The following is a 15,097-nucleotide window of genomic DNA, read 5'->3' as shown; positions in this document are numbered from 1 at the left end:
TTTTTGGACCTTAAGCAAGAAGTAGTAAAGCCCTATTCCCAGTCCAAAAGAGATAGGAGTCATCTAGATAAGTGACATTTCATTACAGTTTCTAAGAAAGGAATTTTGCTGATTCATTTACATATACAATTCTTACTGTTAGGTAAACATTAATGTCTAATGACATTATTTCCATTCCTCTCCAGGCTGTATTACTGACTCATCTCCACAGGACCAGAGCTAGGTACTTCTTTCTCTGCAACAGCTTCTCAGCTCCTTTTTACATATTATCTTTCCCCATTAGAATGTCAGTCCCTCGAGAGCAGGGATCCTTTACTTTGCTTGCATTTGTATCCTGAATGTTTAGCACAGTGCCTGCAACAGAGTAAGACCTTCTAAGTTTTCTTCCCTTCCTTTCTTCCTTCCTTCCTTCCTTCTTTCTTTCCTATTTTTCTTCCTTCCTTCCTTTCTTCCTTCCTGTTTTCCTTCCTTCCATCCATTTTTCCTTCCTCTCTCTCAGTCAGCAAGTCAATAAGCACTGAATATTTTTAAAATATAACAATTCCGAAGGACATGAAATATGATAGCTAAAGAAGATGTGGCAAGAACAAGGAATGATCGTTAGAAAGCCTGAATGCTAAACTATTCTTCTTCTGATGTCAAAACAAAGTAAGGCTTCCAGTGCATTGGGTAAACGCTCAGTGGTAAGCTCATAAAAAGACATGGACAAGAGCTACAAGGGCATGGTTGAGTTGTAAATCAACTTGTTTGAAGGCAATTCCCAAATCACTGAGTTACAGCTTCATTTGCATTTTTAAGTAAATGTTTTTAATGAGTTTAAACATCTTTTAAGCTTATTATTAACAATTGTTGGTTTGAATCTGTGATTTCATTGGTTTGGGAAACTAACAGTGAAGGAACCCCTGCTATTGGTGCAGAATAGTAACTGTTCTGAGTTTAGTCTAGAAAAGTGGCCTAGGGAAGTAAGAGGTTAAGTGACTAGCCCAATGACACACTGCCAGCATGAATCAGAAATAAGACAAAAATTCAGGCCTTCCTGACTCAGGTCAGGCTGCTACTCAATATACAATATTGCCAAAAATAACGTTTTTTGTTTCCTCTTTGGAAATGTTCTGGTCATACTTGTAACATTCTTTTTTTCCCCATTACAATGTCATGGTATGAAGAATAGACTGAGCTCAGTGTCCACTAAACTGTCTAAAATCCTTTTCAAAGGAATTATTATCTAACCCCCGCACAATTTGCAAAGGTGATATTTTGATTTTGATTCTAGTACTTTGTGTTTATCTCTATTAAATTTTACCCATCATTCTCGGTAACCAAGATTTTTTTGGTCTTCTCTATTAGTTCTCTCAGCTTTATATGATCAGTAAATTCAACAAGTATATAATCTAAGCTTTCATCTAGAGCACTGATAAAAATTGGGACTAAAATAGAAGGCCAGACAAGTAGAACAGCTTTAGAAGCTATAGATCTTATTATATGCTTGAAAAGAAAAGCAATCTGTAGATAGCAGAGACCTGCAGTTTTAATCCTCTTTTCATTTGTGTTACTGTTGTCGTTCTGTGTATATATGAAGGCCCATTCTATTTGCTATTTGTCAAGTTCAGAATAAAAATAAATATTTATTAAAAATGATGACCAGTAGAGAGCCAAGGTTAGATTGGGCACACACTAGAAACTTCTCCCAAAGATTCATATCCATCTATTCAATAGCTTTAGCAATTTACCAATTCTGAATCCACCTAACTAGATTATGCATCAAGCTCATATACCTTGACCTTGTGCACAAGGACATCAGAAGAAGCTCTGTTACATATTTTGTGCAAGTCTAAGTGTAACATCTCTACCATATTCCCCTGATCTACCAATCTAATCACCCTGCCAGAGAAGGAAATAGGTTAGTATGACATGAACTTGGGTTGGTTCTTTGAGATTACTGCTTTGCTTGTACATGCTCACACACCATCCCTTTAATAGCCAAAGTCAGGAGCTGAAAGTCTGAAAACTCTACCCTCTTCTCTAAAAATAACAAATAGGACACTGGTTGTTCTTCTCCAGTCCTATGGCACTTCTCTGGTTTTTTCATTATTTTTTAAGATCACTAACAGCTGTGTAACAATTATAACTGCCAGATTCAGGTACTCTAGGAAGCAGTCCATCTGAATTGGGTGACCTGAACTCATTAAAGGGGAGAGAGATGTTTATCTGTCTGTTCACCTACCTTGGGGTTTTATTCCCTGCTAACCATTTTTCGTCTAGCCTTCCCATTCAAAGGACTTTCAGTTTGGACAAGATAACAATGAATTGAGTAGTTTGGGAATCTCATCATTATCCATTGTCATCCCAATGAAACAGTGGCATTACGGGAATATCCCCATTTCCTCTCATATTTCTTATTGGTTAGGTGTAATGGGTATCATTAACTCATCAAGGGACAAGTGTTAAGAGAAGTCCCTACACCTCCCTACATTTCTTGGCAATGTCATAACTGATACCGTATCACAACCATGTCACATGATCATCCCATCTTTTTTTTCTGATCACAAATCTCCCTTACAAACTTTTGACTCTTATTCTTCAAAGTTCCTCGTGGTTAAATCAATAATAAGCCAGACCTTCCCTGTAATTTAATTACTCTGATTGTTACATAGGTCTCTTTGAAAGTTTCATTAATGCTTTTAGGCTCCTAAGCTGTTAATCATTAAATTATTACTTTGTTGCACTAAGGGGAATCTTAATCATTTGAAATAATTAGCAATTTTGAAAAGTGTCTAACCTACCTATGGAAGATCTACATGTTCCAGCCTGTGTTCTAATCACGTCCAACATGTGCTTCTCCAGCTCCCTCTGTGTAATATTTCATTTCTTTGGAGGCTATTGTATCCCATTTCTCAAGGCCATAGAGGCACACTGGTAAAAAGCTAGTATTAAAATAAATGTGCTTTTGCTTTTATGGGGAACTTGGAATGAATAAAGAAATTAAATTTCCTAAGGGCAACCCCATCCTCTCTCTTTTTCTTCCTAACATTACAAATGATCTTTGGTCCCACATCTAACTGGCAAATAAGCTAAATGTTTGCTGACTGTGGTACTTTCTGACTTCTTCCAGTTTTCTTATCGTGTCAACTGATTTACAGCAGTTGAACTTCTATATGAAATTAACATAATTTTCGTGTGTCATGCCTGTTGTCTAGTTTCCATTTTTCATTATCAATTACTTGATTAAATAGTTTTGAGTTGAGCAACTTCAATTGTATATCACATCTTATGTTCTCCAAATTATTTTTTCTAGCTTTTTTATACTAACTTTTATCTTTGTTTTGACCATCTAGGTGGCACAGTAGACAGAGCTCTGGGCCTGGAGTCAAGAAGATTCATCTTTGTGAGTTGCAATCTGGCTTCAGACATTTACTAGTTGTGTGACTGTGGACAAGTCACTTAACCTGTTTGCCTCAGTTTCCTCATCTGTAAAATGAGCTGGAGGAGGAAGTGGCAAACCACTCCAGCATGTTTGCCAAGAAAACCCCAAATTCATTCTCAAAGAGCCAGGCATGACTAAGCAACAACAATCTGCTCTAAGAAACTGCTCCTTAAGCTATCTACAAACAGCTTGTTCAGAGATTACTTTTAGATCTATCATGAATATTTTCTTCTCCATTAAAATATAATCAACTTTATTTTTGTGCTATTAAGGTAGCACAAATGGTATTTACCATATTGTATTTATCATAACCAACACCTGCCAATTCTTTTTCAGAGAAAGTATTCATGATGGTGGGAGATGTGGTCTACAAAAGCCTTTGGCCTCTTTCATTCCTTTTTCCTGAACCATTAGTTCCCATGTATTTCTCCCCATGCTCACCTTTTCCCAACTGTAAACTGAAGCCCTTAAACATCAGCCTGTGTGATGATTTAATTTGAAAGGTGTTATAAAGTTCATTGAAGAATTTAAAAATGTAATTTTTTTACTGTGTCTTTTTGCAATAAATGATGGCCAAGTTGCCCATGAAATATAGTTTGACCCTTGACTTTGGGTCAATGATTAAGCCCTTTCCACCAACACATTTCCTTCTCTCTCCAAGAAGCCATTCTTTCATTTGGATGCAGCTACACTATTTTCTTTGGTTTATTTTATATTGAGAATGTCAAGAAAAATATGATTTAATTTCTCTAGGAATATGTTCATTTATTGGTCAATAGGCAGTGAACTCACATTTAGAGTACCAAGCCAAATTAAGGAATAAGCTAGGTGGCTCACTGGAAAAGCACTGGGCCTGGAGTCAGGAAGACCTGAATTCAAATCCATCCTCAGAAACTAGCTGTGTGACCCCTGGTCAGGGCACTTAATCTCTGTTTGCCTTAATTTACTACAGGAGGAAATGGCAAACCACTTCAGTATCTTTGCCAAAACGAAAAACAGAAACAGTGTGGTACACAGAGTCACAGAGTCAGAAATGACTATACCAGGACACTGAGTCAGGATGGCCTGAATTCAAATCTGGCTTCAGACACTTACAAGCTATGTGACCCCCAGCAAGTCACTAACCCTGTTTGCCTCAGTTTCCTTATCTGTAAAATGGGCTGGAGAAGGAAATTGTAAACCACTCCAATATCTTTGTCAAAAAAACCCCGAATGGGGTCACAAAGAGTCAGACATGACTGAAACGACCAAACAACAAATCAAATAAAAGTTTGTAGATGGTTTATAAAGTATATATGTCCCTTTTCCCAACTCTGCCACTGCCACTGATGAATCAGAAAGGTGGGGTGGTACACATGATTGATGGGCATTTTGTACGTTTTCTTTGCTTCATGGGTTGCTATGGACAAATAATTCATTATCAAGCAGCCAGCCCATTGACTATCTGCCACCAACAGGCAAATAGAATCCACAGCTCGAGGAGTAGAAACACTCCCAAGACCACCAGTCCTGCTTCTAATCCAGACCTTATTGGGTTCATCCATGAAAGCAACTCTTGTGGAGGGGCCAGACATCCTCACCAGCTGCCAACTAAATGCCACTCACAGGATGGGTGGGACAGAGTATCCAAAGCAGCAGGGCACCCTGAGGAAAAGACAGGAGGCAACATGTGTCTGACAAGTCAAACCACCACCATGACTTTGCCTACCCTCTCCCCTCAGACAGCTGAAACTAAGAGCTTTTGGAATAGCAATGTTTATAGCCCACTACCCACAATTATCATCCTGGAAAGAAACCCTTGCGAAGATGCAGCTTCGCAATTGCTCCTAAAAGTGCTACAGATACACTTTTGAAGCCCCAGAAAGGATAGTTCTTACCATCAATGCCCGTGGCACTTCCAAGTGGTTCAACACTGGAAAATGATATGATTTTTTTACCAGTGGAAATGACATGAAGGAAGAAGAATAACTATATTCTCTGATGCAGGCACCTTAAAGTCCATAGGACGTTTCCATAAGACTTACCACTAAAGTCTTCATAGGAGTTGTCTATCCCATTAGAATGTGAGCTCCTTGGGGGCGGAGCCAAGATGGCAGCTGAAAAGCAGGGAGCAGGGACTAGCATGAGCTCCCCACCGAGTCCCTCCAAAAACCTATAAAAAATGGCTCTGAACCAATTCTAGAACTGCAGAACTCACAAAAGAGCAGAGGGAAGCAGGACTCCAGCCCAGGACAGCCTGGATGGTCTCTGGATGAGGTTTATCTCGCATGGAGCTGGGAGCGGAGTGCAGCAGAGCCCAGCGTGGGCAGCGCAGACCAACTAGACCAGGAGCCGGGCAGAGCGTGCCCTAGCGCCCCAGTGAGCTACAGCAGTTACCAGACTTCTCAACCCACCAACACCAAAGACAACAGAGAAGGTTAGTGGGAAAAGCTGCGGGAGTGGAAGGAGTTTGCAGTTTAGCTACTGCCCCAGGGGCAGCGGAGGTGGGGCAGTTACAGAAGTACAACTGCAGTTGCTTCCCGGGCCAGGCCCACCTGGTGGGAGGAATTAAGTGCGGATCAGAGCAGGAGTGCACAGCCTGCTGAAAATCTAAGTCCAGTCCGGGTTGGGGGTTCTTGGGGAAGGAGGAGTGCTGGTGTGGCAGAGCTGGCGCATCCCCCCAAGCAAGGAACATAGAACTCTTTAGTCTACAAGCAGTCATACCCTGATGAAAAACTCAAGGGTGAAGTTAGTTGGTTGGGAATATGGCCAGGCAGCAAAAACACACCCAGATTCAGTCTCAGACTTTGGATTCTTTCCTTGGTGACAAAGAAGACCAAAACATACAGCCTAAAGAAGTCAACAAAGTCAAAGAGCCTACAACAAAAGCCTCCAAGAAAAACATGAACTGGTCTCAGGCCATGGAAGAGCTCAAAAAGGATTTGGAAAAGCAACTTGGAGAAGGAGAGGAAAAATTGGGAAGAGAAATGAGAAGGATGTGAGAAAACCATGAAAAACAAGTCAATGACTTGCTAAAGGAGACCCAAAAAAATACCGAAAAATACACTGAAGAAAACAACACCTTAAAAAATAGACTGACTCAAATGGCAAAAGAGCTCCAAAAAGCCAATGAGGAGAAGAATGCCTTGAAAGGCAGAATTAGCGAAATGGAAAAGGAGGTCCAAAAGACCACTGAAGAAAATACCACCTTAAAAATTAGATTGGAAGAAGTGGAAGCTAGTGACTTTGTGAGAAATCAAGATATTATAAAACAGAACCAAAGGAATGAAAAAATGGAAGACAATGTAAAATATCTCATTGGAAAAACCACTGACCTGGAAAATAGATCCAGAAGAGATAATTTAAAAATTATTGGACTACCTGAAAGCCATGATCAAAAAAAGAGCCTAGATATCATCTTTCAAGAAATTATCAAGGAGAACTGCCCTGATATCCTAGAGCCACAGAGCAAAATAGAAATTGAAAGAATCCACCAATTGCCTCCTCAAATAGATCCCAAAAAGAAATCTCCTAGGAATATTGTCGCCTAATTCCAGAGCTCCCAGATCAAGAAGAAAATACTGCAAGCAGCCAGAAAGAAACAATTTGAGTATTGTGGAAACCCAATCAGAATAACCCAAGATCTAGCAGCTTCTACATTAAGAGATGGAAGGGCTTGGAATACGATATTCCAGAGATCAATGGAGCTAGGATTAAAACCAAGAATTATCTACCCAGCACTGAGTATCATGCTCCAAGGCAAAATATGGATTTTCGATAAAATAGAGGACTTTCAAGACTTTTCAGTTAAAAGACCAGGGCTGAATAGAAAATTTGACTTTCAAACATGCGACTCAAGAGAAGCATGAAAAGGTGATCAAGGAAAAGACATTGCAAGGAACTTACTAAAGTTGAACTGTTTTGTTTACATTCCTACATGGAAAGAAGACGTGCCTGATTCATGAGACCTCAGTATTAGGGTAGCTGAAGGGAATAATCAGGCTTCAAATCCCCTTCCCTGCCATGATGAAGCAAGGGAGTAATACATTGAAGAGCTATACTATCCTTCTCTCATGATGACAATGTTAAGAGGTGATATCTCTCGCCTATGTAAAAGGGGAAGTGCATTGTAGAAATTCAGATCTCTCCTGCCTAGTGCCTGTCAACACAGGAATTATCCTCAAGGAGCCACAGATTGAACAAGTTACTTCCTATCACAATATGACAGCTAGATTGTATAAGAGACAGACTGCTGGACATGGAATCAGGAAGGCCTGAGTTTGAATCCTAGGTCAGGGAATCCTTAGCTGGATGACTCTCTTTCAGTTTCATTTTCTCATCTGAAAAACTGTGATAGTAACACCATCTAACTCACAGTGTTCTTGTGAGGATCAAATAAATAATATATGTACAGCACTATGCAAAATTTTAAAGAGCCATATAAATGTTAACTATTACCATAATTATCATTATTACATAATTCAATACTGTGAACACCAAAGGAGACAGATTCATATAATTTGGGGAGTGGTACTCAGCCTCTATCCTTTTTGAACTGACTAGTTTACCTGGTAGAGCATTCAACGTACACAGGCTTTGCATCATCCTAAGAAATAGTCACAAGAAAGGACATAGAATTAAACTTTTTAACAAGAGGTAGCAGTCAGGACTGCGGAAGTTCTCCCCTGGACTTTGCTTCTGATTTCCTTCTCTCTCCTGCCTGCCAGTCAGTCAGTAAACATTTATTAAACACTTATGTGTCAGTCACTGTTTTAATCACTGAGTATACAAAGAAAAGCAAAAGTTTCTGCTCTCAAAAAGCTCAATATCTAATGGGGGAGACAAAATGCAAACAACTCTGAACAAACAATCTATATTCTGGATAAATGATCAACAGAGAGAAGGGACTATAATTAGGAGGGATCAGGAAAAGTTTCCTATGGAAGATGGTCTTTTGTGGGGGACTTGAAGGAAGCTAGGGAAGCCAGAAGATGGAGATGAGGAAGTCACTCCAAGCACGTAGGACAGCCAGCGAAAATGTACAGTTAGGAGATTGCCTTGTTTGAGGAACAAAAGAGGGTCAACGTCACTAGATCCCAGCGTGCATGGTGGGGAGTGAGATGTAAGAAGACTGGAGTGAAGCAGGGAGGTTATGAAGGGTTGTGAATGTTAGGAGATTTTAAATTTAATCCAGAAAGTAATAGGGAGTCAGAGGAGTACATTAAGTAGGAGGGTAACACAGTTAGCCCTACCTGCACTTTGGGAAGATCACTTTGACAGCTGAATGGAAGATAAACCAGAACGAGGAGAAATTTGTGGCAAGGAGACAACCTGCAGGTTATTGTAATAGTTGAGATGGGTAGTAGTGGCAGTATCAGAGGAGAGAAAGGGACATGTGAGAAATATGTTAAAAATGTTTGGAAATGTTTTACATGATTGCCCATGTGTAATCTATATCAGATTACTTACTGTCTCAGGGAAGGAGAAGGGAAGGGAGCAAAGAAGGAATAGAAATCAGACCTCAAAACTTCAAAAAAATGTTAAAACTGTTTAACATATAATTGGAGAAAATAAAATATTATTTTTTAAAAAATGTTAAGAAGGTAAAATCAACAGACCTTGGCAATACATTAGGTATGAGGGAATGAGAGAGAGTGAGGAGTCAAAGATGAAATTTTGGTTGCAAGCCTGGGTGACTGGAAGGATGGTGTTGCCCTCTGCAGTAACAGGGTAGATAGTAACAGGGGAAGCTTTGGGGGCGGGGAGGAAGATGATAAGTTCAGTTTTAGGGAAGTTATCTATGGGACCTTCGACCTAGCAGTGCTATTCCTACCCTTCCTTTCTTGCTTGTAGGTCCCAAAAGAGTGTGAACCTAGACTCTTCTATTTTCTTCTCTCTGCTTCTCTGAAGACTAGAGAAAAGAGAACAGCCTCTGGGCTATGCACAGGATGAGACTTGTTTTTTCTCTACTAGGCTTTCTTTATGCCTTCCAGCTACAAAGGGAAGAAAGATTCTGACAGCCCTACTTCTGTTCTTATTTCTGTTCCTTCAAGTGGCACTAGAAGACTCTGATTTTCCCATCCTTCCCACCTTTGCTCCCCTCACTGGATCTACCCTGAGTTACAGACAAGTTTGTGGTAAAACCTGGCTCTGTGACTTTTCATATACCATTTTTTCTTTTCCTCTCTTTCTACTCAGAAAGTCCACATAGCTGCACTCCTACTATGTGCAATGGGTTCTAAGAAGTAATACAGTTCCATCCTCTTCATAGGAATAATTGTATGCACCATATGTTTTGGATTGGTGGTTAAGGATTTCATTTATACTGCATGGAAATCATTACCAATAGATCTGGGTATTGAACTGATTATCCACCTGATGTTTCATATGCTTCATAATTCAACTTTTACTAGATTGGTATTGTTCATTACTGAGCTAAGAATTCCCTATTCTGATCATCCCTGTTAAATAATTCCTTCTCTTTAAGAAAAAAAAATGGTGTAGTTACACTGTGGATTCAGCACTACAGATGTACTAAAATCAAGAAGAAAAGAGTAGTCCTAAGCACCCTAATAGATTTGAAGATGTAGCAGGACCCAATAGCTGAGAGAAAGGGGCCCCTCCTTGCCTTCCAGGTGTGTTAACAGTTGATTCATTCTTCCTTTGATCTTTCTATTTGCCCCAAGCTAGCTAAAAAATAAATAAATAAAAATAAGTTTTTTCAATCCTTAGCATCACCAGCCTCAGTTCATTCTGGGTCTTAGCAATCCTGTCAATATTCTTTGAAGATTATGTTACTATTCCCTGTTTTTCTTGGTTGCTCATTCCATCTTCATTACACTTCTTTTTCTTCTTCTAAGTTCATCACTAAGTGTCCTGTGCAGACATATTTGCCTCTTTGGGCAATTTTGACTTTCTTCATCAGAGTTATTTCTTCATATTTTCATGATTTCATTCTGTACAGGGGAATAGTATGAGAGGCTAGAGGAAAGAAGAAGATTGGAATAGCAGCTGTGGGGTATGGGATAATGAATTATCCAGGGCAGGAGTAAGACTAGATAATAGAAATTATCTTGGGTTTCTGGCTGAGTAATGCTCTCTACTACCACCTTTTAAATTATATATCTGACTGTCATCTATTGGCTAACTCATTTCCATTGTCCTAGAATGTAATGGCTAGGACCTCACCTAGTTAAAGGTAGGATTCTGGCTCTTTAGTCAGACTCCATACTTAGCCATCCAAAACCACGGGGCTAATCACGGCCACAAGCTAAGATTAAGTATTTTCTTTTCAACCCTTAGGTCTACAACAAGATTACGGCCTGACAATCAAGCTGCTTAACAAGATCATATGGTTAGCATGCTAACATGCAAATTACTTTGAGCTAAAACAGAAAATGAGGGCAGGTCTTGGCTTTCCACCCATCTGCCCACACACCAGCCTTTATTATTATTATTTTTATTATTATTATATCTGTCATTGTCATCATCATCATCATCGTCATTATTATTTTGCATTTTTGTATTGCCACTGGACTTCTATGATTCTGGAAGAGAGAGAGGCTGAAGACTTTGTGCAATTCTGCCTCACTTAAATCCAATTCACATACACTTCAAGATATCACCTTGTGATGTCACTGGCCCTCATTGAAAACAAAGGATGAACAACAACCTGTTATTGTAAAACTCTTTTTCTTTGGGTGATATATTCTGACTAGCAAAATACCTCACTTTCTGTTTATATTCTTGATTGGTCAGAATCGTATCCAGAATAGCAGTTGCCCTTGTGGCTTCTTCTACCTTTGAAGGATGAAATTATTATTAAAGCAAGGCAAAAATTTGGCTGCTGCTTTGTTCTTGGCAGAGAATACCCTAGCAAACGTCTGGATAGCTGAATTCCTCCAAGACCAAAATGTCATTCTTGCATGCCAAGTTTATTTTCTGTTTTCCAAACAGAAATTCATCCTTTGTCCAGGTGTTCTGTAGTATATGCTTGCAACAACTCTTCCTCTTTCTCCATTCATTAGTTCTGATCCAAATGTTTTGTATAACATGTTTCCCAACTTAAGTTTCTAGATCTTCTCACATGAATACATCTCAATATATAATGCTACTCCTCCATATTTGTTATCCACTTAGTTAACTAAGAAGCTCAAAAAAGCAAAGGAAGTTTGTTGGAACTCAATGATCCATTGATTTGATATCATTCAAAATTATACAAATATATGAATGACTTTTCTAATAAGAATAGCATTACTCCACTTTCACCAAATAATCATTTTTCCCATTAAACATCTATTTTATCAAAAGGAAAAATTGAAGTGGGGGAAAAGAAGACTAAATTGAGATTTGGAAAACCCGGGTTTGAATTCTATTTCCCCCTGTGACCTTAGAAAGCCACTTTCTCCTCTTTTAGCTCATATATAAAATGAGGGAGTTATAAAAATGATCTTAACTATCCCTTCCACATTTTATAGTCTATGTTCTACAATATGCCATCGTAAAGAAGGGCTATGGTCCACCATCATGAAGGTACTATGCATCTGAAATATAGATTCAATTAAAAATAGAGGATCTTCAAGAAACCTTTGCTAAGTTGTGCCATGGTATATATTTAGGGTTTAAAATATAAAATGGATAAATGATTCCAGAAATCAGTGACTTACCTGTGCTTTCTTTTGCAATATACCAAAAGATTATCGAAAAGAAAAAACACACGTTCTTGTATATTTCCTGCAGAAATTTTCAGCAAAACCCCATACATTAGCATTTCAGTGCAGGTGTCTGTGATGTTGGAACCCTAACAAAGAAACAAATGAGGAAACATGCATTATTGATGAGGAAGCAGAAACTGTCATATTTCAATACATGAGATCTGTAACTTAATCAGTGTGGGTATTCTCCTCACAAATGCAATGAGCAGATGGACTCTGCTCTTAGAACCAAAATGGACTCCATTCTTGGAACCAAACTGAACTCCAGATAGGTGAGTTTTCCTCTTGGTCAGATCTAAGCCTTCATCTCACTTCTCAACCATGTCATCCCCACCAGAACCTCTAAAACACCCTGGACTCTTATAGGTGAGCTTTTAGCTCATCATGCCCAGACCTAGGCCTCTATATCACTTCCTGACTATTTCCAAATGGGTACTCTTCCTACACCCTTTCCAACCCTGCTTTATTTATAGAGTCTACTCATTAGAATGGAAGTTCCTGGAGGGCAGGGACCGAATTGTTTGCATATATATATATATATATATATATATATATATATATATATACACCTTCATGGGCAGGTAGGTGGTACAGGCCTGAAGTCAAGAAGACTCATCTCACTAAGTTCAAATATGGCCTCAGACACTTATTAGCTGTGTGACTCTGAACAAACCACTTAATCCTGTTTGCCTCAAATTCCTCATCTGTAAAATGACCTGGGATAAGGAAATGGCAAACTAAAACAAACAAACTAAAAACAAAATTTGAGAAGAAAATCCCCAATGGGTCACAAAGAATCAGTCACAACTGAACAAAAACAACATATGTACCTCTAGCACTTACTAAAGTATCTGTCACATAATAAGTTCTAAATAAATATTCTATTATGCATCTATCTATCAATACATGTCTACCTGTTTATATCTAAAGAATGGCCATAGGTTGATGATTTGGGCAGTGTAGCTGACTACTCTTATAGCTCCATATCAATCTTTTTATCACATCTTTCTATCTCTGTCTGTTGATAGCATAATTTATTTATCCATTCATTAAAAGATCTATATTAAAAGACACATAAATGATAGGCAAAGCAAAAGATAAGTAGATAGATAAATCGCTAGATGACAGAGTAGGTAGCTGCATCAAAAAACAAAACCACATCAATAGTGATGCTCACAGATTTACAGATGTATAAAAACTGTCGCTTAAAGCCTATACCCTAAAATCATATCCTTAAATCCCTAAGTCTGTTAGAGTCTACCCTGTTCTTTTCCTCTATTCTTACTAAATTGGGCATACATTTTTGACCCAACAATACCCACCATTACTAGGCTCCTAAAGAGAACAAAGAAGAAAGGGATCTAAATGTAGAAAACACATATTTATAGCAGCACTTTTACGTTGGAAAAGAAAAGAAAACTAAGCAAATGCCCATATATTGATAAATGGCTAAATGGATTATGATATATGAATATAATGGAATGTTACTATGCAACAAGAAATGATAAAACTAGAAAGGAAAAGCTAGGAAGATTTGCATGAATTGATATAGAGTGAACTGAGCGGGTACCATGAGAACAATGTATGTAGGAACAAAAACATTATAAAGAAAAACTACTTTTAAATACTTGAAAACTATGATCCATTGTAATGATAATGTAAAGGGGAAGGTCTTTCCCATCCATTAATAGGCCCATGTTACCTGCTTAAGTCACATGGAAACCTAAGTCACAAGAGTTTGAGTCACATGAAGTCTATGGTGGGAGGAGGTTGCTGAACGGGTGGAACAGGAAGGGGTGGAGAAGGAAGGGTGGAGCAGAGTTGAGAGGAACTTGCTCAGAGCAGTTAGAGCTGACAGAGAGGGGAAGCAAGCAGCTAGCTGTAAGTGAGAGAAGGGCATTTTGCTTAAGGGTGTTCATTTGTGGAAGGTCCTAACAGGTAGAAGGATTGGGTATGGCAGTGCCCCCTGCATTGTTAATGTGTGTAGATTTCTTTGTTGCTATGATGGATTTGGCTTTCTGATATTTGAATAAATGATTTGGTTCTGTCTTCCATATGGAGAGTCTGTTATATTTTGCAATTCAGAACTATGCCAACATATTCATAGCTGCCATAGGCACTATGAATGTCACATTGGTGCTACATCCATGCAGCAACCAACTATGATTTCAGAGGACTTAAAATGAAGTATGTTACCCACCTCCTGACAGAGAGGTGATAGACTCATGACACAGAATGAGGCAAATATTTTTGGACTTAGCCAATGACTGAATTTGCTTTTTTTTTGGACATCATATACTTATAACAAGGTTTTTTTTTTCTTTGCTAAGCTTCTGTATTTCTTTTTTTCTGTTCAATGGGTAGAAAGGGGGAGGAAGAGAGAAATAAATGCTTGTTAAGTGAAAAAAATTAAACTAAGTTTAAATTAAATAATTTTGTAAAATATAAGGTAATTCTCATAGTTTGATGTGTATCATCTCAGGTATTAATAATACCTCATAGGGCAGTTAGGTGGCACAGTGAGTAGAGCACTGGCCCTGGAGTCAGGAGAACCTGAGTTCAAATCTGACTTCAGACACTTGACACACTTATTAACTGTGTGACCTTGGGCAAGTCACTTAACCCCAATTGCCCTGCCTCCCCTCCAAAAAAAATACCTCACATTTATATAGCATTTTAAGTTTTAGGAAATGTTTCCCTCATTTACATTTTAGGAGTCCTAAGCACCCCCAATAGATTTGTAGAAGACATAGGAGACTCAACAGTTGATCACAGGAGACCCTTCTCTGCCTCCCAATTGACCCATTATTGTATTGATTCCTTCTGTTGATTCTAATCTACTTTAAAAAAATAAAAATAAGCTTTTTGCTATCCTGAGCCTCACGAGTCTCAGTTTGATCTGGGTTTTAGCCATCCTGTCAATATTCTTTGAAGATTATGCTTTTTGTATTCTTCTTGTTTGCTCATTCCATCTTCATTA

The 15,097-nt window shown here is 38.6% G+C and overlaps 1 protein-coding gene across 1 annotated transcript in view; it reads right to left on the bottom strand.

The window, feature by feature from the left end:
- PREX2 (phosphatidylinositol-3,4,5-trisphosphate dependent Rac exchange factor 2) overlaps window positions 1–15,097 on the bottom strand; it is a 422,543-nt gene that overhangs the window by 269,547 nt on the left and 137,899 nt on the right. The window contains exon 7 of the mRNA XM_036740899.1: window positions 12,070–12,203. Within this exon, the coding sequence (XP_036596794.1) occupies window positions 12,070–12,203 (134 nt within the window). The remainder of the gene's footprint in view (window positions 1–12,069; window positions 12,204–15,097) is intronic.

This window comes from Trichosurus vulpecula, chromosome 1 (genome assembly GCF_011100635.1).
Source record: "Trichosurus vulpecula isolate mTriVul1 chromosome 1, mTriVul1.pri, whole genome shotgun sequence".
Lineage (NCBI taxonomy): Eukaryota > Metazoa > Chordata > Mammalia > Diprotodontia > Phalangeridae > Trichosurus > Trichosurus vulpecula.
The sequence above is the reverse complement of the archived record's forward strand: the minus strand, read 5'-3'. Positions and strand labels throughout refer to the sequence as shown.